Source organism: Suncus etruscus, chromosome 11 (assembly GCF_024139225.1).
Source record: "Suncus etruscus isolate mSunEtr1 chromosome 11, mSunEtr1.pri.cur, whole genome shotgun sequence".
Taxonomy (NCBI): domain Eukaryota; kingdom Metazoa; phylum Chordata; class Mammalia; order Eulipotyphla; family Soricidae; genus Suncus; species Suncus etruscus.
In genome coordinates, this window is record NC_064858.1 from 57,547,822 (window position 1) to 57,574,326 (window position 26,505).

Below are 26,505 nucleotides of genomic sequence, written 5' to 3' on the forward strand. Positions count from 1 at the left end.
TCTTTTAAGGTCCATTCATTTGTTGAAGGTGACTGTAGCTTCTGTTCTTTTACAGATTTCTCTTTTCTCTGGACACTCAGATGAACATCTTTTCTCTTTGACTTTTTATTCCAATTTCTTGTTTCAGATGAAGAAGAAGCCTCCCCGCCTAGTGCTGTGCCTCCAGGTTAGGATGATCCCATTCCCTCAACACTCAACACTGTTAGTAACCAACAGTGAAGTACAGGAAAGGCAGAACCTTCTGAAAAAAATAGCAGAACAGAACCACCAACAAAAAAATGTTAGCTTAGGACGTCTTTGTTTTCTGTAGAAAAACTTTGACAAAGAAGTCTTCTTCATGAAAGAAGCAAGATATTCAAGCAAGAAGTCTTGGGTATAAATTTAAAGGGCAAAAAATGTTTGTCTTTTATTTATAGCTATATTCTTTTTTTCCCCCTGTGCTTTAGATACTTGGGTTTAAATTTTTATCATTGCTTTCAAAATAGCATTACATACATTGTAGATATTCTCTTGAAGTTCTACTGATTTTTCTTTCTATTTTTGTTTTGTTTTGTTTTTTGGGCCACACCTAGTAGTGCTCAAGGAATACTCCTGGCTCTGTGCTTAGGAGCCATTCCTGGAGGTGCTCAGGGCATCATATGGGACCATATGGGATACCAGGAATTGAAGCCAGGCCTTCCACATGCAAGGCAAATGCCTTACCCTATGTGCAATTGCTCTGGCCCTCTCCTGGTTTTTCTATCCAAGCCAACTTCTAGTTTTTTCTTCCTATTATACAAAGGGACAAGGTTTGGGTGGTCCAACAAGGTTGAAATCAGCACTCTATTTTCACCCCCTTCCAAACCACGTTTTCCTTTCAGGTGTGGGTAGTCGGGCCCTGGAAAGAAAAGATTCAGGTGAGCATATATATGCCTGGAGCAAGTCATCCTGATCCCATCCCAATATAATCACTAATGACTTCATTTCTTGAAAACTGTTTTGGTTCTAATTGTTTTTATTCAGTTTGTAGCTTTTATAGCAGTTTCACTCTACTTTCTCTCATGTGAAAACTAATGTATTGAGAAATAATTAATTTTGCATGACACAAACATCCAGAAATGTAGCCACATGATCTACCACAGTTGTATTTTACAGTAACCCTTACTTTTAACATTTAGTAAATATATAGATATTAAGGTATTTTTAAAAAATATCTATTTCTGACATGAAAATGAAAGTTATATTATATTCATATTTTAAATAAAACATTACATACACTTGACAAAATACCTACTTAAATATCCAGGCAGTGGTTGCCACAGTTTGCTGATATGATTCATTTATTCATTCCATTCTTGTGATAAGGATCAATTCTGATCCTACTATATATCAGGTACTATCCTGTGTCAGGCATGGTAGAAATATCCAAAAGAATAACAATTGCCATTCTCAATTCCAAATGTAATAGCTACTCTTCACTGTAACTATTCGTATCACCAGTGCACACAATTTAACATTTTTTGTGTAACATAACAACCCAACAAAAACACCCATTTGAGTATTTTTAAAACTTGTGTGATTATGTGATGATGTTTCAGAACCTCTTTGTAAAAACAATGGTTTTCTATGGATAGAATTATTGAACATGCTTGATCCATGGAATTAAAATACATAAATGTTCGTTTTCTGTCTCTACAACATGAATAGTTAGTGAGTCGGTAGTCCATCTATTACCCGCATGTATTAAGTGACTGGAACATAATTCCTGGATTCAGTTTTCAGAGCCAGAGGGAAGATGAATGTCCTCTCTCCTACTTGCTTTCACTGGAGTGGACTACTGAATACACAAAAACAAGCTGTGAGAGTACAAATAAGAAAATTTAAAACACACTTCATTTTCAGTTGTCTTTCCTCTTAGGAGGATCCCCCACCCCTTTTGCTTTTCTGTTTTTAGTTTTCTTCTTTCAGGCTCTTTCCAGATTTCTGAAATGTGTACTAGCTTCATGATCTGTTACTCAGTTGTCATATTATGACCTCATCTATAATACCTAACAGAAGTATCTAATCACATTATATCAGAGGATCTGGGCATACCTAACCAGGTTTGATTCTTACAGGTGATCTAAGAACTCACTTGATTCTGCTTTTGAATAGATAGGGCTTTAGAGTCAGTCACTTGGGAAAATGCTGAGAATTCTGCTCAAATACACTTCCCACCATTATTTTTCTGTTGGAGCAGGAGAGATGGGGAAACAGGAACAATTAATTCAAACAGTGACAATCTACTGGAAATGGTTTTTCTATTTCTAGGAATTAGGTCATGTTCCTAATCCCTTGTGGAAGGAAGACAGATCCTCCTATGACTGGGATTCTCACTACTGATGGTTGTAAGGGAGATGGAGGAAAGGGATGCTGTCTTACTTATTTAGTTTTATTAAACAAAAGAAAACTTTAGTATTAGAATTGCAAACCAAATGTGTCTGCCTAACATGAAGCTCCGAAATGATCTTTTATTGCCTTTCTGATACTTAGAATGGTCTTTAGGTGAGTCACCAGCTACAGATGATCAAGACAAACAGAATGCCAATTCTCAGCTGTCCACCCTGTTTGTGGAAAAACCGCAAACTGGAACTGTGAAAGTTGGTAAGTCCTGAGCATTAAATCTTCTTCTTTGAAAATAGAGATAAAATTCACATAGCATAAAATTAGCCACTTTATTTTTTTTATTTTTATAAAATTTTTATTTAAGCACCATGATTACAAGCATGATTGTAGTTGGGTTTCAGTCATAAACAGAATACCCCCCTTCACCAGTGCAACACTCCCACCACCAATGCCCCTCCCCCAGAATTAGTCACTTTAAGCGATCAGTGGCTATTAATATATTCAAAGTAGTGTAAGGATTTCTATCTACATTTAGTTTGCCCAAACACAAAGACTGTCTATCACCCATTAAGCAGGTACTTTTTCTGCCTCCCCTCAGGCCCTAGAAACCAGTAATCTGCTTTGGACAAAGGATTTGCTTGTTCTGAATATTTTACACAGACAGGAAGACATATTATGTGACCTTTTATGTCTGGCTGTTTTACACGTAACATGATGTGTTCAAGATCCATCCATATTTTAGTATGAGTCAGTACTTCGTTTTATAACTGAATAATTTTTCATTATATCTATTTTATATACTTTTACTTTTTTTTTTTTTTTTTTTTTTGGTTTTTGGGCCACACCCGGTAACGCTCAGGGGTTACTCCTGGCTATGCGCTCAGAAGTCGCTCCTGGCTTGGGGGACCATATGGGACACCGGGGGATCGAACCGCGGTCCGTCCAAGGCTAGCGCAGGCAAGGCAGGCACCTTACCTCTTGCGCCACCGCCCGGCCCAATACTTTTACTTTTTAATGCATACTTTAATGCTCATTTATACCATCAATCTGGAAGGTTTCCCGAACCTTTGAGCCAGCACTTGGAGGCCCTAAAATAGATAGATAAATAAATAATTAAAATTAGAAGACATTCCATGATTTCCTCACCATTCCTTTGTTTCCCGCATGAATCTTTAAGATCAGAACAAGCTGGAATATCCTAAGGGCACAGGCAGCTATTCTGGGGCCACCAATCACCTCCCAGTCTGTGTGCTGGAGTCCTGTGCAAACTCTTTCTTGTCCAAAGCAGAACCAAGGACAAATGTGAAACCATATATGAAGCATTTGTGTTTGTTTGCTTCAGGTGGAAATATCACCTTTATAGCCAGAGTCCAGGCTGAAGATCTTCTTAGAAAACCCACCATCAAGTGGTTCAAGGGCAAATGGATGGACCTGGCCAGCAAAGCTGGAAAGCACCTGCAGCTGAAAGAAAGCTTTGAAAGGCAGACTCGGGTATGGCCCACATCTGGCATGAGTTCACAGCTCTCACTCATTTCTATGTGGGTGAAGGTCTTTGGTTCCTTTTTGAGAGATTTTAACACCTTCCCCCTCCCCGGAAATTTCTAGAACTACCAACCTTAGTATCTACTCTTTAATATGGTTGTCATGCTACTACCATAAGTTGTGGAGTTCAAGACCCCTTCTTATGTTAAACCCTGCTTGCACTGGAATACACAGATAGAGCTATGCCTTTAACCATTGCTAAGGAATTTGGAAATGACTAAACTGTGATGGCCTCTTTATTCAAAATGGTCCTGAAATATGCCAGGTGTATTTCATTACAGGTATATACATTTGAGATGCAGATCATCAAGGCCAAAGAGAATTATGCAGGGAACTATAGATGTGAGGTCACCTATAAGGATAAGTTTGACAGCTGCTCATTCGATCTTGAAGTGCATGGTAAGAGTTTTTGTTTCTGGATAAATATCTAGGGGTAATGAGAAGATGGTAGGGAAGATGATCCTTTAATACAATTAGAAATTTGACAATAAAAATTCTTTTAAGACTATGTTTCCGGTTGTAACAGGGTCAACAAACTAAATAACTATATTAAGTTACTGAGACAATAAAAATGGGATTTGGGAGATTATGTTGTTCAATATCTCTTGTTTGTGTAGTACCTACATTTCTTCAACCTCCATGTAAGGGTTGTTAATAATCTATCTGCTTTATATATTACAACTCAGGTATGGGGATAAGACAGTATGGTGTGGGAACATCAGAATATCTAGATGGAAAGGAGGATTGCTCCTATAAGTATTAATATTCTCTCTCTAGATTTTATTAATTTCCAAGAGTGAATTTAAAAAGAAAAATGCTAGAAGTGTGCACCTACATTGGAAAAATAGAAAATCTACTCCTATAAGTGCACAAAGTGAAAGTTCACTTGACAGCAAAATCAGAAACTTAAGCTGAAGCCTAAGTGTAATATAGCTATAAGACAGAGTATTTTTATTCCAAGCCATAGTCAAAGACAATAGAATTAGGAGACCCAAACTATCACAAACTAAACACAAAATGGGGGCTAAGTGGAAGGTATGAGATGCATGCTGGGAACTATGGTGGAGGGAGGTTAATGCTGGTGGAGGGATTGGCCCTAATACACTGTCACTATATGCCTTAAATACAACTGTGAAAGATTTGTAATTCATAATGGTCTCAAGAAAAAAGAGTGTATTTTAAACTGAACATATATATTACATATATATTTATATATACAGTGACATTATCTAGGTTAAGAAATAATACCACTAGTTTTATGATACTTATTTTAATATTGGAGTAATATCTTTAGCTATGGATCAACCCAAATTAACCTGGACCCCTTTGGAAGTTGGATAATCAGGAAAAAAATAAAAAATACAGGAACTATGTACTTCACAGCTTGAATGTTTGTGTGTGGGAGGTCCAGCATACATAATTTATGTAAAAAAAGGGGGGGGGGCGATTTGTGTTTAAGCATATTGGAAACAAAAGATAGAAATCAAGAGGATTTTAATTTTGCCTTGACTGCAATTTAATCTTTCTCAAAAGGTATGAGACTGTCATGGCAAAATTTGGAGGTTCCCATTCTGAGTCTTCAAATAAAGAATGGATATGCATGAGTTGAGTCATTGTCGAAATTTCTGGATTAAGCAGTATATCTCTGGTCTTATCATCATTTCTAAGAATCACCTGAAGGACTTTAGTTTAAAAAAAAAGACTGGATTTTCAGGTGTCCGTCCATGATCTTGTGAATCTTCTAAAAGCCATCAAAACAGATGTAAATTTTTTGTTTATTTGGGAAGGGTTACAACTAGCTGTGTTCAGGCTTACTCATGCTCTGCACTCAACTTAGGGATCACTCCTGGCAGGATTCAGGGATCATGTGGAGTGCCAGGGATCAAATTTGGGTGAGCTGTGGGCAAGTCAAACTCTCTACCCACTGTACTATCACTCTGGCCCTAAGAGCAGATTTTGTTTTGTTTTGATTTGGTTTGGAGCCACACCCAGAGTCTTTCAGGGGTTACTCCTGGCTCTGAGCTCAGAACTCACTCCTGGCAGGCTCCGGAGATTCTATAGGATTCCTGGGATCGAACCAAGGTCAGCCACATGCAAGACAAAAGCCATACCCTCTGTGCTCTTGCTCTGACCCCAAGAGCGGATATATTTTTTAAGTTATATATTTGAGTGATTATAAGGGTCAGGAAGGTTGAATGATGACTAGATAAGGTCACTTTTAAATTTATCTTAGGGAGAATGAGAAGGAAGCTCTCTCAGGGTGCGCAACCTCATCATTCAAGGAGATTTGCCATTCCACTTTCCATGAGATCCTTCCATTGGAACGATCACCACAGCCTTCTAATTTCAAAAGACTGCTTTTTAACTCAGTATTTGTTTCATTATTTTTCTTTCCTTGCAAAGAATCTACGGGAACTACTCCAAACATTGACATCAGATCTGCTTTCAAGAGAAGGTAACTCAGAAGGGGAATCTAGGTAGTTTTGGGATAATATTGAAGGGGAGGCTTTTGAAAAATCACCTTTCTTCCTTCCCAGTGCACATTTCTAAGGAGAACGATTCTTTGCTATTGTCACAAATATCATGTGTTCAATAGTTAATGTTCTAGAAAGACCATGGATTTCATGTTGAGTAAAATATACTTGGCTACTTATTTAAAATATTTTTGTTGTAAACAAACTCCCATTCCTGCAAGTTTCATACTGCTTTTAAAGGCATGCTTTCAATCATTTTTTCACTGAAATATTCCCATTATATGGTCAAAAATATATAGAGACACTCTTCATATAACATCTGTTAAATAATGTCAAAAGGTTCTTACTGCTTTTTACCTAAGGAACCACTTATGGAGCGTTTACATTAAGTTCTCAGAAAATCACAATAAAATAGCTACCTAATAAGGTAGCAGTATTTAAACGTTCAATGAGTTTGCTAGAATAAAGGATATTGTAGAAAGTAAATATGATAGCTATCTAATTTATTTAATAATTTAGAAGACTAAAAAATCAGGCAGTCAAGTAAAAATATATAGAAAAATTGTCTAATATGTGAGAAAGATAATCAGCTCTTCTGCCATTATTTTAGTCCCTGTATTTAGTTATTCTGTAATATGTATTTATTCATGAGAATTCATATTTTGCTCTTCCTAAAACTAAACCTCCATTGTTGTTTGGAATAAGGAAATTTTTATAAAACAGCAACTTAATATATTTGTAAAGGTCACACTTAGCACCTAAATTATTTTTAAATATATATTTATTGTTGCTGACCTCTGCATTGCTATTTTTTTCTTTTTAATATAATATCTTTATTTATACATCTTGATTACAAACATGATTGTGATTAGGTTTCAGTCATGTAAAGAACACCCCCTTCACCAGTGTAACATTCCCACCACCAATGTCCCAAATCTCCCTCCATCCCACCCTACCCCCACCTGTACTCTAGACAAGCTTTCCAGTTCCCTCATTCATTCACAAGGTTATGGTAGTTCTCAGTGTAGTTATTTCTATAACTGCACTACCACTCTTTGTGATGAGCTTCATGAAGTGAGCTGGAAGTTCCAGCCCTCCTCTCTTTGTCTCTGATGACTGTTGCAAAAATGTCTTTTATTTTTCTTAAAACCCATAGATGAGTGAGGCTATTCTGCATCTATCTCTCTCCCTCTGACTTTTTTTTTTTTGAGTTTCCAATTACTTCCACCTTCCATTTACCCCCTGTTCAACAAAGGCAAAGGTTTAAATGCCGCTTTTTCTTTTTATGATTTTAGCAAAACTTCATTTATTGTGGTTAAATACTATAGTAAAATAATCAGTAAGTAAATTATTCATACTCTTTCTGGACACAGTGATCCTTGATCTTCTATTCTTCTCACTTTATAATGATCTGTTGTCATGTCAATGTGCACACATACATCATCCAGAGAAGGTTCTAGGCCTTCTGCCTTGTCCTAGATCTTTTGTTTTTAGTAATATCATTATTTAGGCACCATTATTACAAACATGTTTGAGTTGGCTTTCAGTTATATAAAAGAACACCACCCCTTCACCAGTGCAACATTCCCACCATCGATGTCCCCTATTTCCCTCTTCCCCCTTAAATGCTGCTTTTATGATATTCAAGTATATCTTAAAAGAGGGAGACAAGGAGCTAGTAAATCTTGGACTCGCAATGTTTACTCCCAACAGTCTGCTTGAAATGCCTACTCAAAAAGATGCTTTGAAAATACAACATTTTATTTCAATTCTTATAACTTACATATTTTATGCACACTGTTTTTAAACCCACAGACTCTTTTCTTAGAAACCATAACTAACATTTGTAAAGAGCAGGAAACACAATCTTCATTAAAAATAAAACATGTAAGTAAGTGTGTAGTGCCATTTCAATGTCAGTTTCCTAGCTTTGACTTAGAGTTTATATAAAATCATGAAGGTGGCTGCATGCCTGATTTAAGATGCATTTCTTCATAGGAAAATACTTTTGAAAACTCAAAGTAAAGGCCTCATCAAGACACACAAAAATTTGATAGGTATTAATATTAACAAAAAGATTTTATATGGTAATTGTTTCCCTTTAAAACAGAATGGAATGCATCTTTTTTAAAAGTTCTGCAAACAGCTGTTTTGTGTTGTTAGTATCACATGATCTGATTCATCTATTGATGGATTTATCTATGATGTTACCTTTGAATATGAGCATTGTTCTTATATGTCTGACATTGGTACACATCATCCTTCAAGCCAATCTCTGTTGTCCATGTACAGAGATCAGCAAGTCCTTTGCTTTTTACACAGGTATGTTATAGACCACCCAACTAGGAAAAACAAAGCACTTTGTGTTGCTTGGCTGAAGTACATTTGTGTTACTTTATTTTCAACACAAAACTAAGCAGTTTTATATATGCAATCTACAAAAATGTCTCTTCTGAAACCATAGATTAACACAAGTTCATGTTTACTTTTCCACAAGTACATACTGAAAACACTTCAAATGTTACTTGTGTGAAAAGAGATAGTTTGCGTTGATTTAGTCCACAACTTGTGTGCTAGTAGAAAATTGCATATCTGTTAAATGTAGAGTGTTTTTGGGAAATGATTGTTTGTGTCTCAGCATTAAACCCAGATTTGCTTTTCTTTTGTTAATGACAGTGGAGAAGGTCAAGAGGATGCAGGAGAACTTGACTTTAGTGGTCTCCTGAAACGTAGGTGAGAATCCAAGCGTGAGGCTCTGTGACTGGAAATTTCGATACTCATTCAGAGAAGTCAGGCTTAAGTGGATGCTTTTCAAAGAATTTTTCACTTCCTAAAATGTTCAATGCTTATAGGAAATAATCAAATCAACTAAAAGAAAGACAGAGCAATAACTGTGTACTAATCTGTTAAACTCTTTAGCCAATGTATTCTAACTGTATTTTTAAGTGTTTCATAAGCATTTTTATATTTTTTAAATTTGGGATGAGGAGACTTGAAAACTGAGACAGAAGACTTAAATATCTAGAAATCTCTAATTAATTCTAATCATGAGTCCTGTTATGATGGAATAAATAAAGCTCCTTTGGCCTTTGATTTTTGACCACAGTATTGAAATACATTTCTAAAGATATATATGTGTATACATATATGTATAGAAGTATTAGAAGTAGAAATACTTTAATGTAGTATTTCTGATTTGTTGTATTCCATAAAAACCTGACACTTCATTTTAAGTTATTCTCATATTTTTATAAGTTATAAAGACAATGAAAATAGTTTATTATGACACAGTATTGTTAGTGTGTAAGCTAACAATTGTTAAACTAACAGTTATTGTTAGTTTAAGCTACTTAGTTTATTATAACACAGTAGTGATTATAAGATATATCCTTATTTAAGAGATGTTTCATATTTAATAAAATGAGGATTTGGGAAGTGGTAAAATATGGTAGTGAAGTGGAATAAATGTTAGCATAATTCACAATTTTTTAATTTTATTGTCTCACTAAAAATTGTAGAATTTTATTATACTTAGTATATAACCACCTTATATGGTTTGTTAATAAATCTGCATATATATAATCATATACTGTATGTGTTATATATAAAATATGCATATCTTAATACAAATACAGAAGAAAAAAATTTATCTTTGCTATAATTATGTTTACATAGGAAATTTGTAAATTTAAAAAATAAAAACACAATTCTAAATCAATCATCTAGAATCTTTACATCAGGTTTAATTATTTAGATTATGAGAAAATTAAGTCATAAACTGGCCTTATTTTAGACTCATTTGGAATGGCTGTAATTGAGAACCTAGAAATAAAAAAGTCATCCCTATCCCTAAATACTTTAGTTAGAAAAAAATATTAACAAATACAGTTTACTAATTACTAACAAATGGTAGTCCTCCATTAGACATTGATAGTATAAAATCTATCAGTAGTTTGTCAGTTAAATAAAGTCATCTAATTATGGTCAAAATGGCTAAAAAAATTCTCTAAAAATAATGAGCAGCAAATATGTCTTCGGTTCTCATTTTCTTTACCTCCTCTAATTATTATTTTGATTCACAATTAGATTGTGTTTTAATTATATTCACTATATAGTCTATGTTAATTCGCCAATATAACTTTAGAAATCCTGGCTTTTTTCTATTAATTTGTGAGTTGCATGTTTTTTCATTGGGGTAATGATGCATGTTTACTGTGACTCCAAGAGATTGTGGCAAAATCTCTTTCAAAATTAATATTTTGACCAACATCACTATATAACAAAATAGTTGCCTTGTTTGGACACAGTCAGATCATTTCCAATCGACAACAACAATCATATAACACTGTAAATGCTTTGACCTATTCTTAAAAATTACAATTATTTTGAACTTTCCTCCAATCAAGTTGTAGGAATTTTGATGTAGATAAAATTATTATGGATTTCATATAAGGCTATCCCAATACTTGGAAAGGAATCAGTGGTGCTTAGAATTTTTCCTCCTCACTTTAAGACAAGGCTTATGCAGAAACTGTGGTAAGTAATGTTCTAGATATGTTGAGATAGGAGTCCTTGACCTCAAATTCTAATAGAAACTGATAAATGCTTCTACTTAAAATTACATTATGAAGAGAAAGGGAACGAATAGGCAATAAGTCATTGCCATCCTTATTAATAAAACTTTTTATAACATTTTTGTTAAGATTAAGAATGTGGGAGAGTGAGGTTTATTCTGGTGTTATAATAAAAACCAGTAGAGAGACTTTTATGACTCTACCATCAAAATTGACTTGAGAAATCACATTCAAAGTGATTATCTTTATTATTGGCTTCTCTTCTATACTGTTCAACTCATCGATCTAAATATGGACTTAGTGTACTACTTGTTCCTCTGATTAGACCTGAAACTATGTCTGTGTGAAATTCTTCATAGTTGAAATAAAAAATTTATACCATCTAGTGTGGTGTAATTTTACCATTGGGGAGGACTATATTTAGGTCAGTATATGACAAAAATAGAGATTAATACAGCAAGTGAGGAAAGGCTCACAAATAATATATATGTATATACACAATACACATTTGAAGTACCATTTACCAAGCACTCCTATAGATTTAAAGAATGTGTCTGACACTTAAACAGTCCAAGTTAGTAGAGAGGGACTATTATTATTGGTATTTCAACTTCAGAATAACTTCGTAAATTTTTTGATATAGTTATATACATAGTTTACAATACAGTGAGATGAAGATAATAGCTGTGCCTTGAGTTTTGGAAAGGCATATTTTCCTAATGATGTTGGTCTTTCCCACCACCATTATTTAATGATGGAACAATAACCTCTCATTTCCTTTCATTTTCTTGATTTTCCTCCTCCTCCTTTTCCTTCTCCTCCTCCACTGAATTTCCTATTCCATTCCCCTTCACTGAGCAAAAAGTCTTAAAGGAAAATGGCAACTTGACATTCGGAAGTTACACATCTTACTAAACCAATACTCCTGAACTGTGTAATATTCATGTTCTCCATTTCTTCTCATTATTGTGATCCAGTGTTCCCTCAAAAACTTTTAACTAGATATAGTTAATGTAACAAGGCAGCCATATGTAACCCATAAATCTTAACACATAGCATAAATTCTGTTTTCATGCTGATGTATGTGTTGACTAATCTTCCTAAAAGTCAGACACAAAACAGCATTATACACAGTAAGTAGCCACTATAAAAGCTCCTAATTGATCCCATAAAAGCAGCCAACTAATCACAAAAACAGGACAATTTGCCAGTGGTTCATTTAAATTACATTTTGCATTTATGATAAGCATTTCAGAGTGTTTACTCTTGAGATTATATTTCAAAATAAAAGCAAACAAATATACTTTAAATTTTAATCAGTCTTGTATATTGTGTGTTCAAAATACTTTTTAGTCAGTTATAAAAATAATTGTTGTCACAACTTTGATATTACAACATAAATTTACTTTTTGTTGTTGTGGATCCCTAAAACATTTGATTTCCAGTTTAGATTTTGACATTTTATAATTTATACTCAATCTTCTTTCCAAAAACTCCAGATAGCACTTTAAAAGTTTTTAACTCATCTCTTTTTTTACCTGCCAGCTTAAAAGATAAAATTCTTTTAAAAAGAATTTGTAAAAGAAAAAAGAATTTGTAGGTGCAAGAGTAATAAGCATGCAGCTGACCTGAGTTTGATCCCCAGCATCCCAAATGGTCCCCCCAAGTCCACCAGAAGCGTTTTCTGAGCACAGAGTCAGGAGGAACACCTAAGTGCCACTGTGTGTGGCCCAAAAATAAATAAATAAATAAATAAATAAATAAATAAATAAAATTGTAAACACAAATTGTAAGAAAGACAAGAACAGGGGCCGCGGGCGCGGTGGCGCTAGCGCAAGCCTAGGACGGACCGCGGTTCAGTCCCCCGGCGTCCCATATGGTCCCCCAAGCCAGGAGCGACTTCTGAGCGCAGAGCCAGGAGTAGCCCCTGAGCGTCACCGGGTGTGGCCCAAAAACCAAAAAAGAAAAAAAGAAAAGAAAAGAAAGACAAGAATAAAAAACTTTATGGCAAATCCAAATGTTTTTTTAAAATGATTATATATTTATATATATAGTAAATGGTAAAATAAACAGTACTGTGGTAGGAAAATATTATTTGCAAAAATATTTATGCTGTCTCCACAATGAGCGAGATCTATACACCCATGAAGATCAAGAATCTTTTCCTTTTTTTTTTTTTTTTTTTTTTTTTTTGGGCCACACCCGTTTGACGCTCAGGGGTTACTCCTGGCTATGCGCTCAGAAATCGCCCCTGGCTTGGGGGGACCATATGGGACACCGGGGGATCGAACCGAGGTCCTTCCTTGGCTAGCGCTTGCAAGGCAGACACCTTACCTCCAGCGCCACCTACCCGGCCCCGAATCTTTTCCTTTTTAAGGGTCAACTTTTAAAATCTCTGAGTCCATTTTTAAATTTAAAATTTTAAATATTTCTGACTGGGGCACAGTGGTCGACCTGGGACAGACCCAGGTTTGAATCCCAGCATCCCCGATGGTCCCCTGAGCCTGCTAGGAGCGATTCCGGAGCACAGAGATAGGAGTAACCTCTGAGCGCCGCTGGAGGTGGCCCCAAATTCATAAATAAGTAAATAAATAAGTAAGTACTTTTCTGAGTTTATTTTTTCAAAAAAACGACTTGATCTTAAGTGCATTTTTCAAAATTAGGGGCGGGAATAAAATAAAAAAGAAATTCTTCAGCGTCTTCCTAGTTAATCTTTCCTCTAATGATGCCTATTTAACAAGGAAAACAGAAAATGTTGCTCTTAAGTGCACGACTCTGATGTGTAACTAGCTGCAAGTTCCCCCGAGAGTTCAAGCAACGTGTTAGGTAAACTTTCGTCCCGGCATGAGTTCTTGATTTTTAATGAATGCTGCTCCGAAAACCAATTGGTGCCAAGCTCAGGCAGTCCTTGCGCACTTTAGGATGTCTGCCACTCTTAAACTCGGTCCTGGTTCTCGCCGGCTAGGGAGGTGAAGCAGCAGGAGGAAGAACCCGAAATCGACGTGTGGGATCTGCTGAAGAATGCGAACCCCAACGAGTACGAGAAGATCGCCTTCCAGTACGGCATCACCGACCTGCGCGGCATGCTCAAGCGGCTCAAGCGCATGCGCAGGGTGGAGAAGAAGAGTGCAGGTGAGCGCGGCCCGCAGCTGGGCTCAGGGGCGGAGCGAGTGACCCGAACGCTGGGCGGCCAAGCTGTCAATCTTCCGCTGGGTGTGGGCTGGGACTAGACTTGTGTGCAGAAGTTAGGTCTTTGGATTGCTCACTGTAGCCTTCTGGAAAGGATTCTCCCCCAGCCCCTTAGGGTTATGAGGAGGGGAGAGGATGTCCTGCTGTCTTGCTGCTAGTTGCTAAAGGACACAAAGCTTGACATTGCCCTGTAGGGAATGCCACATTAAATAGTCTAAATTCTCTCTGACACTAGGAATTTCTCCTGCCTCCACACCTCCCTCAATCTTGATTCTTGCGTGAAAATGTCTGTTTTACTGTTATATCTTTTTCCCATTCGTTTGTTAGAGCTTAGAAAACGCTCCATTCCCAGTACTTTGTGAAACCTCTAATTCTGCTCTCGCGGATCTGAAGTACATACTATTTGTTGTCATTTAAAAAATCCCTTAAAAAAAAAACAACAATACTTTGAGAAGGCAAAACAAAACAAGCAGCTTACATCCATCATTAAGTCGCCCAAATTTCCTACACTGCTCATTGTCAACAGTTTCATTGTTAATGTTTAGATAGAATTGAAAAAGAACCGCATCAGCTCTTTCTAAAAATCTGCTCTTTATTTCAAACCTTTCTGTAAACTAAAAAACTACGGAAGTGTCAGTTGGTTGGCCAATTTACATAATCAGCCTTTTAATTCCCCATTCTTTAAGCTACTGAGTTTTTATTTTTGAAAGATGAGAAGGTAAATGACAAACATCCTGCTGAGGCGCAGAACCAACTAGCATCACTCCTCCTCTCATTTTCCTCTTTCTTATTCTTTCACTTAGCTCTGAATTTATTTTTGAAGGCCTGTAACCGACCATCTTTTTAAATAACTGTTTATTTTCTTAAATATGAGGTGAGTTTGTTTAAGCAATTGTATTCACGCGATGAAAATACAACCATGGCAACTTCTTGAGTCAGTTTACATTTATATGTATTTTCAGTCTGTTTAAGTGAGAATTATTGTCTTTAAACTTAAAAAAAATATGTGAAATTTTAAGAAAGAAATGCATCTATTTAGGAACTTTTGACACTAATAGAAAAAGTTTGTTATCCTAAATATTGTGAAATCTTGAGTCCCTACTATGCATTTATATGATGTTTTTAAAACTAGGCCACTCACGACCTGCACATTTCAACAATACAAAAACTTTGATAAGCCTACTATTTCAATTAACCAAATACATTTAAATCAATCTTAAGAACCAATGGATCATTTCATGAATTCTATTAATTTAAAAAAATCCCTAATATAATGCCAGTGATATTGTGGGTAATTGTCTAAGTAGAATAAACATGGTTTTCAAGTTCATCTTGCTTTGTATATATTATACTATATATTCTCTAAAGAAATAAAGCAGTCATTTAAAAAGTCTCTGTAATAATTATTTTCTTAAATATCTTCCCAAAGTACATAAATTCCATTTAAATTTTTAACTGTTTTATTTAATTAGCATAATTTAATTAATCCTAGCAAATGTGTTCTAATATATAACGGATAATTGGAAGTTTCTTAATTTTTCTCCTCTTATTACTCATTTGGTTTAGGTTCTTATACATATTTAAATTATTTGTATCTGTTATGTACTAACTACACTCATACATCTTCTCTCGAACAGCTTTTTCAAAAATTCTTGATCCTGCATATCAGATTGACAAAGGAGGCAAAGTTAGGTTTGTTGTGGAACTGGCAGATCCAAACTTGGAGGTGAAATGGTTTAAAAATGGTCAAGAAATCCGACCCAGTACAAAGTAAGTAGCTTTCACAAATAATCAGCATAAATATAAATAATAGTTTGATTTAACTATATGGGAATAAAAACATTTGTTCCTTGTAGTTTGGTAGGGCAAGAATAACATGTGATAAGAAAGCAAAAATTGAAGTCAACTTTTAGGTATTTTGGAACCATTGATTAATCTTGTATTGATTAATCTTTGATTAATCTTTATCCATTGATTAAAACTTGTGTTAAGTTGATACAAATGACTTTACGAATTTCCAAATTGTATCACTAATCTTCAAGTTTTTAAAAGCAAAAACTTTTTAAAATTTGATATACCAACTGGAATCATAGCTTACAATTAGGTCAGTTTTGTTTTTTAAAGGCATTTAAAATGATTGTGCTTTATTATTATTATTCCTTGATCTTTTCCAAAATGAAGGAGATCACTAAATCCTTGATGAGTGATAATATCCCTTTGTTGTGAAACCAATTTATAGGATTCTTTCTCAGCCTGAGAGATTTCTCAACTTCAATGGTTTATTTATTTATTTATTTATTTAAATTTTGAAGCACTTTGATTTACTAATCAATGATAGGATTTTATGCCTATTGTATTTAAACACCATGCCTTATACTTCCCTTCAACATTTTTTAGGTCCAATGTAATTTTTAAATTACCAGAAGCCACTGCACATTTATAAAAACTTTAATTTGAAAATATGTTACTTCTGCAATACAATGTTTCTTGATTTTTTTTACTCTGATAATGCCCACAGAGTGAGTTTGTGATAATATCTACATCTAGTTAAAAAGTATCTCATGAAGAAAATTAAATTTATAGAAGCATAATGCTATTTTATTTTTAATTACTTTATGTAAACATCACAGTTAATAAATGGCTAATAAAATTGTTGAAAAATACTTCAGAAAAAGAAAATTTGGGGAAATTGTTATGTCTTCGAATAGTCATTGAAGCTTACTAAGCATTTTATTGATATAGTTAAGAAATCTGTTGTTATTTCTGCTCATTGAGGTTAGTTGGCTTCTATTCTACTTTACTATTTAATTTGCTGTGCTCCAGCTCCCACAGGCTGTCAGTGCTGAGGAGGTGTCCCTGGGCAGGGACATAAACTCCAGTATTTGTAGAATTGGCCCTTTGAGCTGACATGACTGTGGCTTGGAATGTGGGTGTGGCTGCTGGGGCTTCCAGAAGTTCAGAAGTCTTTGGAGGAGGTGCCTGCTCCCATCCAAGAAGACCCCAGAGTTTTCAACCCCAAGAAAGGTGTACCTGGAGTTTTCATTGGTTTAGCGTTGCAGAGATGAGTCTTCAGGCAGTGAAGTCAGGATATTGGCATAGTAGCCATTGTGGATTCAGCTACCTAGGCTATGGCAGAGCAGGGATGTGTCAGCTCCTGAGTGGCTCTTCTGAGTGTATTCTAAGTTTTCAGTTGGAAGAGCAGTGTACCTGTGACTTTTTGCGGCTTGGTTTGCATCTCCTCTGAGACTAGTCATAAATCTATTGAACTGGGCTGATGAGTAGAAACATAATTTTCATTGATTATCTTATGTAAAAAATGTCTAGTAATCTTGTTCTTGAAGTCTTTTATTTGAAGGTGTTCCATATAGAAACCTTTTTCTTTAGTCTGTTAGCATACCTTATTATACCATAATCTATAATTATAATTCAAAATTTATAATCCATAATCAAAAATTACATTTTGTGGTTTTTACTTTTAGTTTTGTTTTCAAGCATAGACACTTTTTTTTCTTAGTGATAAAAGTTAAAGTATAAAACTTATTTTTGAGAATATTCCATTTGGTAGAATTATTCTCTGTATTAATTTTAATTAGCATTACTACTAAATAGGACTGAAGTGATAGCACAGTAGTAAGGTGTTTTTGCCTTACACATGGCCAACCCAGGACAGATCCAGGTTCAAACACTGGAATCCCATATGGTCCCCTGAGCCTGCCAGGAGTGATTTCTGAGCACAGAGCCAGGAGTAACCCCTGAGCACCACTGAGTGTGGCCCCCAAAACAACACAAAAATTACTATCTAAATTGCATAATCACTTCTGCATCCAACAAAATTTGGGCCAGATAAGGAGTGAAATCAATGAATAGATTGTCTCTCCCCCCTATAAAGTAGATGAATAAGTCATTGTTTTAAATATACAAAATTTAAAATATTCCTACCTCATCAATTTTTTCCAACAATTACCTAAACATTTAAGTAAAAATGTATAAGAACCTACTTATATTTGGGAAAAAAGACCCTATTATAAAAGAAAGTAACAGAAATTAAGTATGTAGAAATATGAACATGTATTACATCATGTAATTAAAATTAAACATTGGTTTCCAGTTTGAAGGTAAATTAACTAAATAAGATATGTTACATAAGTGGTGGATCAAAGTGATAAAGTTTGGTCCTGGTCAAGCATTAACAAACTGTAAGTAAAATGTCAGATGTCTGTGCAATAAAGAAAAGAATAAAATCTGGACCAGAGGGCCCGGAGAGATAGCACAGTGGCGTTTGCCTTGCAAGCAGCCGATCCAGGACCAAAGGTGGTTGGCTCGAATCCCGGTGTCCCATATGGTCCCCCGTGCCTGCCAGGAGCTATTTCTGAGCAGATAGCCAGGAGTAACCCCTGAGCACCGCCGGGTGTGGCCAAAAAAAAAAAAAAATCTGGATCAGAGGGATAGCACAGCAATAGCATGTTTGCCTCACATGCAGCCGATTCAGAATGAATCCTGGCATCCAATATGGTCCCCTGTGCCTGCCAGGAGTGATTTTTTTTTAAGTTTAAAAATATTTTTTTTCTGATTAAAAACACATTTTTTTCCATAATGGCTTACATGTCTTTCACAGTAGTATTTTAGGTACATATTAACATTGAGTCAGGGGAATACCCATCACCAACTATGTCCTCCCCCAATTCCAGTTCCCTTTCTACAATATACTCCACCATCACCCCCCGGGCTGCTAGAGTAGGTGGACCCATCTTTGTCTGGCTTACTATTAGTGATCACATATCTGTTTGGTCCTGGAACCCTCCCTTGTTTCCCCCTCTATTTAAGAGGCAGAGCTAGAAAAATTGAGGTATGTGGTTTTGTTTGAAGGCAAGAAAAGCAATAGAATGGGGTGCAAAATAACAGGGAAAAAAAAAAGAAGTCAAAAGTCAAATACGCTGAAAATGGGCTGAGTCCCTCTAGAGGCTTCCAACCTCAGTTTGAGAGAGGATGTGAAAAAGGTAATTGAAATACCACAACAATACAGAAAAAAATATTGAATTAAATAACCGGTGAGCACTACAGCAATAAAGGCAGGCACCACACAATAGTCTCGGTTCTGAAATCAAATCATGCTCAAGTGCAAAAAGAGAGAGAAAGACAAGACAAAATAAAATAAAATAATATTGGAGACATCAACCGTAATCTCCACACCAAAATAAAGACGTCAAAAAAATTGATCAATAGATAAATAAACATGTGGAAAAATTTTGTGCTTTTTTTTTCTCCTTTTCTTTATTCCCCTGCATAGGCACAGTAACTATTGGGAATATTGTAGAGGGAATTCCCTTGACCTAGGAGATACAGGGTTTCACCACCCCTGAAGTATACTGTCATGGGATTAACTCTAGACTCCTTGCATGATCATTTACTCTCCCCTTGCTGCTTTCGTGCCAGGAGTGATTTTTGAGTGCAGAACCAGGAGTAATCCTGAGTGCCGCATGGTGTGACCCCCCCCCAAAAAAAAAAAGAAAAAGAAAAGAGAAGAATAAAATCAAGTTCACAAATTCTGTTTATTCTGTTTCTGTCTGAAATAGGTATATATTTGAACATAAAGGAAACCAAAGAATCATGTTTATCAATAACTGTTCGCTGACTGATGATTCGGAGTACTATGTAACAGCAGGTGATGAGAAGTGTTCCACTGAGCTCTTTGTGAGAGGTAAGGGAATTCTTTTACTGCAGTCATTGGATGACTTTGCCCTTCTCTTGTGGGTAAGAGAACCAGTTAAAGAGTTAAGGCAGCTCTTGAACACCAGAGATAGGCACCACAAAAAAATGGTTTAGTCTGAATGTTAACTTAACTCTGCCTTAAAGTGCCCTACAAAGGCAGTTAGTGTAACTAATTCTAGCTAATCTTTAGGTTCTTTGAAACCTGGTAACACTGTTAGAAAGAAGGGGAAACTGATCAATGAATATAACTCATAGTTTAGACTCAAGCAGAGTTTTCAATCCAGTGGTTCTCAGAAATTATTCCTGGCTCTGTGCTCAGGGATTGAATTTGGGTTGGTACATGTAAGGCAAGTGCCTTACTCCCTGTACTATCTCTCCAGACCTTGCAATATAATCTTTGTAGTTATAATTTCTGATTGTGGGTGTTTTTGCTTGGACCACATTTGGAGATGCTCAGGGCTTAGTTCAGGCTCTGTACTCAGGATCAATACCAGTGGGCTCTTGGAACTATATAGGATATCAGGAATTAAGTCTAGGTCAGCCTGCCCTCTGTACTATTGCTCTGGTCTCAGTAATTATAATTTCTAAATTCAAAAAAGTCTCCTGGATAATCCTTTATTTACATACTCTGTGGACCACAAATAGATTTCTCTAGAAATCAGCATCATTAGCAAGTGGACACTGAGAGTGCTAAAGACCATCATTTGTTCAGATTATGAGATTGTCAACTAGAGGGAATCAATGAAGATAAATGTCCTTATTTTCTTTATAAGGCCCTTAGACTACAGATTCATAATTTTAGCGACCCTGACCTGGGGGGGGGGAGAGAGAGAGAGAGAGAGAGAGAGAGAGAGAGAGAGAGAGAGAGAGAGAGAGAGAGAGAGAGAGAGAGAGAGAGAGAGAGAGAGAGGAGAAAAACCAAGTATCTTTTATTTCCTCCTGGAGTCTGAGGCCTTGACACCACTGCCCAGGGGTTTCTGAGAGAGAGGGAGAGATAGGTGGAGATTCACTACCATAGGTAGCCAGAGAAGGCCTGGGTTCAAGAAAGAAAGGGGGATAAATACAAAACAGGCAGCATCTCTCTGATGTTTTATCTCTGACCCCCACAGACCAGCTGGCATTGCTCTGGTCACTATCCTGGCCCCCCCGCAACTGTCCAAGCTTTTTCCTTTTATCTCCCTCATGACAAAGGGGCATGTCCAAGGGCGCATCTGCATTCAACTGTCTTTACAGTGGGGATTATCCAAGGGGCATGCCCAAGTCCAGTTGTCATAAATCAACAATAAATTTAGTCAATCCCTCTAAACTAGAATCAAGGAATGTCCATGCAACAGTTTTTTTCCTTCACCAAAAATATCCATCACTTGGCATCTTGTTTACCCAAAGGATAGTTGACACTTCTTTTACTTGCCTCTGGAACAGTCACTTTTACACATGGAACAATCTACGAAAATTTAGAGCATGTGCCCAGAACTGCTAATATTTGTTTGACTACTCGAAGGCATCAAATGCCCCCTTGCTCACTGTCACTTATGTTAGCCACCTTTTTTTACAATAGATGATTTATACTTCTGTTGATCTTTCATCTGTGTACAAATACTGGGTTATTGAACAGGTTTTGAGCATTTCTTCATTCTTCTTATTCCTTTGTTTCATACTAGAGCCTCCAATTATGGTGACCAAACAGCTGGAAGATTTAAGTGCCTACTGTGGAGAGAGAGTGGAATTAGAATGTGAGGTATCTGAAGATGATGCCAATGTAAAATGGTAAGCAGCATTCCTGAGATCTGTGCAATTTTAAAGCTCATAGTTGTTCTCAACCTTTATAATTCTCACTATGCTATCCTGGAAACTTAGGTGACAAATACATATTTATGTTATTTTTTTACTTAATTCCTAAGCATTTATTGTTATTGGACACTGGAAAAATATTTTTGCCTAAAATCATATATGTATGGAGGGATTGAGTTATACACTGTGTTGCTCAGGGCTTACTCCTGGCTCTTTGCTGAGAAATCACTCCCTGGTGAGCCTAGGCAACCAGATGTAGTGATGGGGATAGAAGCCAGGTTAGCCTTTATAAGAAAAATACATGCTTTACTATCTCTCTGGCCCATACCCATTGTATTTTTAAAGGTCATTTTTTTTTTTGTAGAATCCAGGTTGTTTCTATTTTTTCCCAAGTCCCCTGTGGATAACATCAAACTAAAAAACTATAAGATATAAAACCTTATAATGAAACTGTCTTTGCTGAGAAGTACAATAAGTTACACATCAGGAATCTCATGTAATCCATGCATGAGTCTGGTAAAATAATTTAAAGCTAGCTTAAAATATTGCTTTTAAAAGGAGTAAGGTATTGTGAAAAATAAGTCAAAAAGTAAAGACAAATACTCAATGATCTCGTCTATATATGGAATATAGAGTATCAAAAACAAGGGAACAAGCAAAGCCAACAAAAACAAATGCTTATAGTCAGTCTGCAGTACCTGTGTTAGGGAAGAGGAATGAGACAAGGGTTGAAAAGTCCAGGGATCTGTAGTGGAGAATAATTGGCGTTAGGTTAATGGACACAATATAGTGACATACATTTGAAAAAAGTAAGAAATTATACCAATAAAACATACTTAGTTTACACACCAAACCCACATTATCTCAAGCAACACTATTATCAAGCAACACTGTTCTTACTAGAGTGCACCAATAGATAAGTCAGGCTTAACTTTTTCATATGATGGATCTTCAGTTGGAAGAAAGAAGTTACATTATTTTAACATAAATTTCAGACTGTGTTTATTAAACAATTAATTTAGTGATATCTAGTGATACTTTAATTCTACAAACAGTTAAGAATCTCTTTAAAACACTGGAATACAAAAAAGAAAAAGCAAAATATAACAGGACGGTCCAACTCCAATAGACTCTTCTATAAATCTGATTTTGTTGTTTCTTTTAACTCAGGTTCAAGAATGGTGAAGAAATTTTCCCTGGTCCACAATCAAGATACAAGGTTAGAGTGGAGGGCAAGAAACACTTTCTAGTCATAGAAGGAGCCACAAAGGCAGACACAGCCGAATATTCCGTAATGACAACAGGAGGGCAGTCATCTGCTAAACTCTCTGTTGATTGTAAGTAAAAATTCCTAGGATGACTTTAAGTTGACTTATCTGCTAGTTCCTTTTTAGGAAAGAAATCAATCTATTTTATTTCTATTTGTGACAATTTTTTAAACATTGAATTCCATGGCTACTGGTAGATATTTGAGAGAGTTGTATGTACATTTGTTGTGTGCACATTTGGCATCTAAGTCCTCTTCTTCACTCAGTTCATCCTTCCTGATACATTTTGGTTGGGTACAGTTTTTTGGATATATTTTATTTTTCTCCTGAATCAAATCATATATGATCAAGTTTGAAATGACTGTTACACTGCAATTTTCCTAACATATTTATTGCATGGGAACAGATTTTTTTTCAAAATCACTTTCCAAATAAGCAATACAGCAATCTATCTATCTTTATAAACTGACTTCTCCTAGCCTTTTAGGATATGATACTGAAAAACCACCTATTATTTCTGTAGTGAGACCTCTAAAGATACTGTCGCCTCTGACTGATCAGACTGTACATCTAGGAAAAGAAGTCTGCTTAAAGTGTGAAATCTCTGAAGCAATCCCAGGAAAATGGACTAAAAATGGCTTACCTGTTCAGGAGAGTGAACGCTTAAAGGTTGTTCACAAAGGCAGGTAAGCAAGCTAGATAATAGGTAAATAAGGATAGATAATATAGGAAGCAGTTCCCCTCTCTACTTTCTCTACCTGTTCAACTACTTATGTGGTAAACAATTATAGGAGGAAAATCTACTTCTGGTTATTTGCTTTCACACAGCAAGATTGTGTGTCTTTTCTGTTGTATATTCTAAGTGTGATAATGTACCTGCAGCTCCCACTGCAGTGATTTGACCAATTCTTTCCATCTCAGCATAAAGTGAGTGAAATGATACAGTTGAGAAAGTGATTGAAATGTACCAGGGCCAGAGAGATAGTAGAGTGGGCATATGACTGACAAAGGTTTAAACCCTGATATCCCATATGGTCTCCTAAGTCTGCCATGTTCTTGAATGCAGAGCCAGGAGTAACCCCTGACTACCACTAGATGTGGTCCAAAGATCAAAAAATATATTTTCTGTTTTTTTAATATCTTTATTTCAACACCTTAATTACAAATATGATTGTAATTGGGTTTCAGTTATTATTATCTGTTCTTAACCACACAACACTTTTATACAATCTTTTTACAATTTGGGGATTGGGACCTAATATCCTACATTCTTGCCAAAACATACGGCAAAGACTTTTAACTCTTAAAGACTTTTTGTATCTGTGGCATCTTAAAAGAACATGAATAAACTTCAGGAAGCTCCTTACATTCTCTAAAATTGAAAGCCAATTCTATATATACAAAAATGACTTTCTTCATGGAGAGGGTTTCAGAACCCCAAGAAAGTTAAAGGCTATGACTTATGGGTGTAGCTTATAAAATAAGGCCAATATAAGGAGCTATGTAGTAGATTGTATTTGGATCCCTGGCACTGTGTATGGTTTCCCCAAAACACCACTGGGAGTTACCCCCATGTACAGAGTGAGGAGTAGTCCCTGAGCACTGCAGTCCCCATATAAAAACAAAAAACTCATTAAATATTTTGAGTAAAAGGATGAGAAAGAGGGGAATCACTCTCAGCGGTGCTTCCATGAGTGCTTGGAAACCATGTGGTGCCAGAATCAAATCAAGGCTTCTACCATGCATTCAGCTCTATAAGTTAGCTCTCTGGCCCCAAGATTATTGAGTATTAAGGTATGGCATTAGGGAGATGCTTTATTTTAGCCTTTTAATGATATGAGGTTGCAAAGAGAAAACAGACTCTTGGATACATAGCATATAGATTGTATTTTCATAGAATTTTATATAAACCAAAATAAATCTTTACTATAGAACAATGAATAGGACCATGTGAGTTTCATATTCGTGTTCTCTATCTGTGCAACACTTACCCTCTGCTTCCAGTTTGCACTAAACAAATTAGAAAAGGCAAGGTGTGCTTATATCTTAGGGCTATAGATAATTAAAATCTTTGCAAAGAGTATTTGCAAATATTCTCTTCTTGTTTTCTTAGAATTCACAAGTTAGTGATAGCCAATGCACTCATGGAAGATGAAGGTGAATATGTATTTGCACCAGACGCTTACACTATTACTTTGTCTGCCAAAGTTCATGTTATTGGTGAGTTGCTCAAAGAAATCATTTCTGTTGTGTTCCTATCATTTGTTTTGCTTACCATGGTATTGTTACATCCTCAAAGTTGTTGTTTTAAGACCTTTCTCTTGGCTTTGCTCTCAGGGATTACTCTCAGTGGGATGGGAATCAAAGCCAGTAAAACTACATACAAGGCAAATGCCTTGCCTACTGCACTTTCTCTCCAGCCCCTCAAAACTGATATTTTTTTGAATAAATATATCAGCCTCATGGTCAGACATATGTGAAACCCTCGACCCCAATCCACTAGCATTAGAGAAAAACAAACATCAACACCAAAGGGAAAATGAATGGGTATTAATCACTAGCCATAACAACTTGATTTCAGGACTTGTGAAGTGGTTTTGCTGGCTGTCAGGCACCAACTTCACTTATCCCTCTTCGTTTTTACTTTTTTGGTTTTTGTTTTGGGGCTACACTCAGCAGGCCACACTCAGGACTTCTGAACTCCAGATTCTGAGCTCAGGGATCATACCTGGTGGGAGCCCTCTCTGATGTGCCAGGGATCAAACCCAGGTCAGCTACATGCAAGGCAAACACTCTACCTGCTGTACTCTCTTTCCACCCCATTTATTCCTCTTCTATTGGTTAATACTAACATAAGCGCTAGCTAAGCACTAGTTCCATATTTCTACAGCTACAACTGACTAATAACAAAGGCAATGTTTAATATTCCAGATCCTCCAAAGATCATTCTAGATGGTCTTGATGCTGACAATACAGTGACAGTAATTGCAGGAAGCAAGCTTCGCCTGGAGATACCCGTCACTGGAGAACCACCTCCTAAAGCCATCTGGAGCCGAGCAGATAAGGTTTGTCACACACACACACATAAATACATGTAGCCCTCCCCTCCCTGTCCACATACTCCCTGCCACCATTAGTCAGATGAAAGAAGACAAATAGGGGCCGGCGAGGTGGCGCTAGAGGTAAGGTGTCTGCCTTGCAAGCGCTAGCCAAGGAAAGGACCACGGTTCGATCCCCTGGCGTCCCATATGGTCCCCCCAAGTCAGGGGCAATTTCTGAGCGCGTAGCCAGGAGTAACCCCTGAGCATCTAACGGGTGTGGCCCGAAAAAAAAAAAAAGAAAGAAGACAAATAAATGAGATTTAATATAGATGCAATTGGGGCCGGCAAGGTGGCGCTAGAGATAAGGTGTCTGCCTTGCAAGCGCTAGCCAAGGAAGGACTGCGGTTCGATCCCCCGGCATCCCATATGGTCCCCCCGAGCCAGGGGCAATTTCTGAGCGCTTAGCCAGGAATAACCCCTGAGCATCAAACGGGTGTGGCCTGAAAAACCAAAAAAACAGACTCAATATAGATGCCATTCTTTTTTTGTTTGT

At 36.4% G+C, this 26,505-nt stretch overlaps 1 protein-coding gene across 1 annotated transcript in view; it reads left to right on the forward strand.

The window, feature by feature from the left end:
• The window catches only part of MYBPC1 (myosin binding protein C1), a 95,305-nt gene that overhangs the window by 31,513 nt on the left and 37,287 nt on the right, over positions 1-26,505 (forward strand). The window contains exons 4-18 of the mRNA XM_049782943.1: positions 128-166; positions 861-896; positions 2,512-2,622; positions 3,707-3,855; positions 4,188-4,305; positions 6,310-6,361; positions 9,057-9,113; positions 13,920-14,086; positions 15,781-15,913; positions 19,717-19,841; positions 21,514-21,619; positions 22,814-22,980; positions 23,435-23,597; positions 25,025-25,131; positions 25,843-25,976. Of these exons, the coding sequence (XP_049638900.1) occupies positions 128-166; positions 861-896; positions 2,512-2,622; positions 3,707-3,855; positions 4,188-4,305; positions 6,310-6,361; positions 9,057-9,113; positions 13,920-14,086; positions 15,781-15,913; positions 19,717-19,841; positions 21,514-21,619; positions 22,814-22,980; positions 23,435-23,597; positions 25,025-25,131; positions 25,843-25,976 (1,664 nt within the window). The remainder of the gene's footprint in view (positions 1-127; positions 167-860; positions 897-2,511; positions 2,623-3,706; positions 3,856-4,187; positions 4,306-6,309; positions 6,362-9,056; positions 9,114-13,919; positions 14,087-15,780; positions 15,914-19,716; positions 19,842-21,513; positions 21,620-22,813; positions 22,981-23,434; positions 23,598-25,024; positions 25,132-25,842; positions 25,977-26,505) is intronic.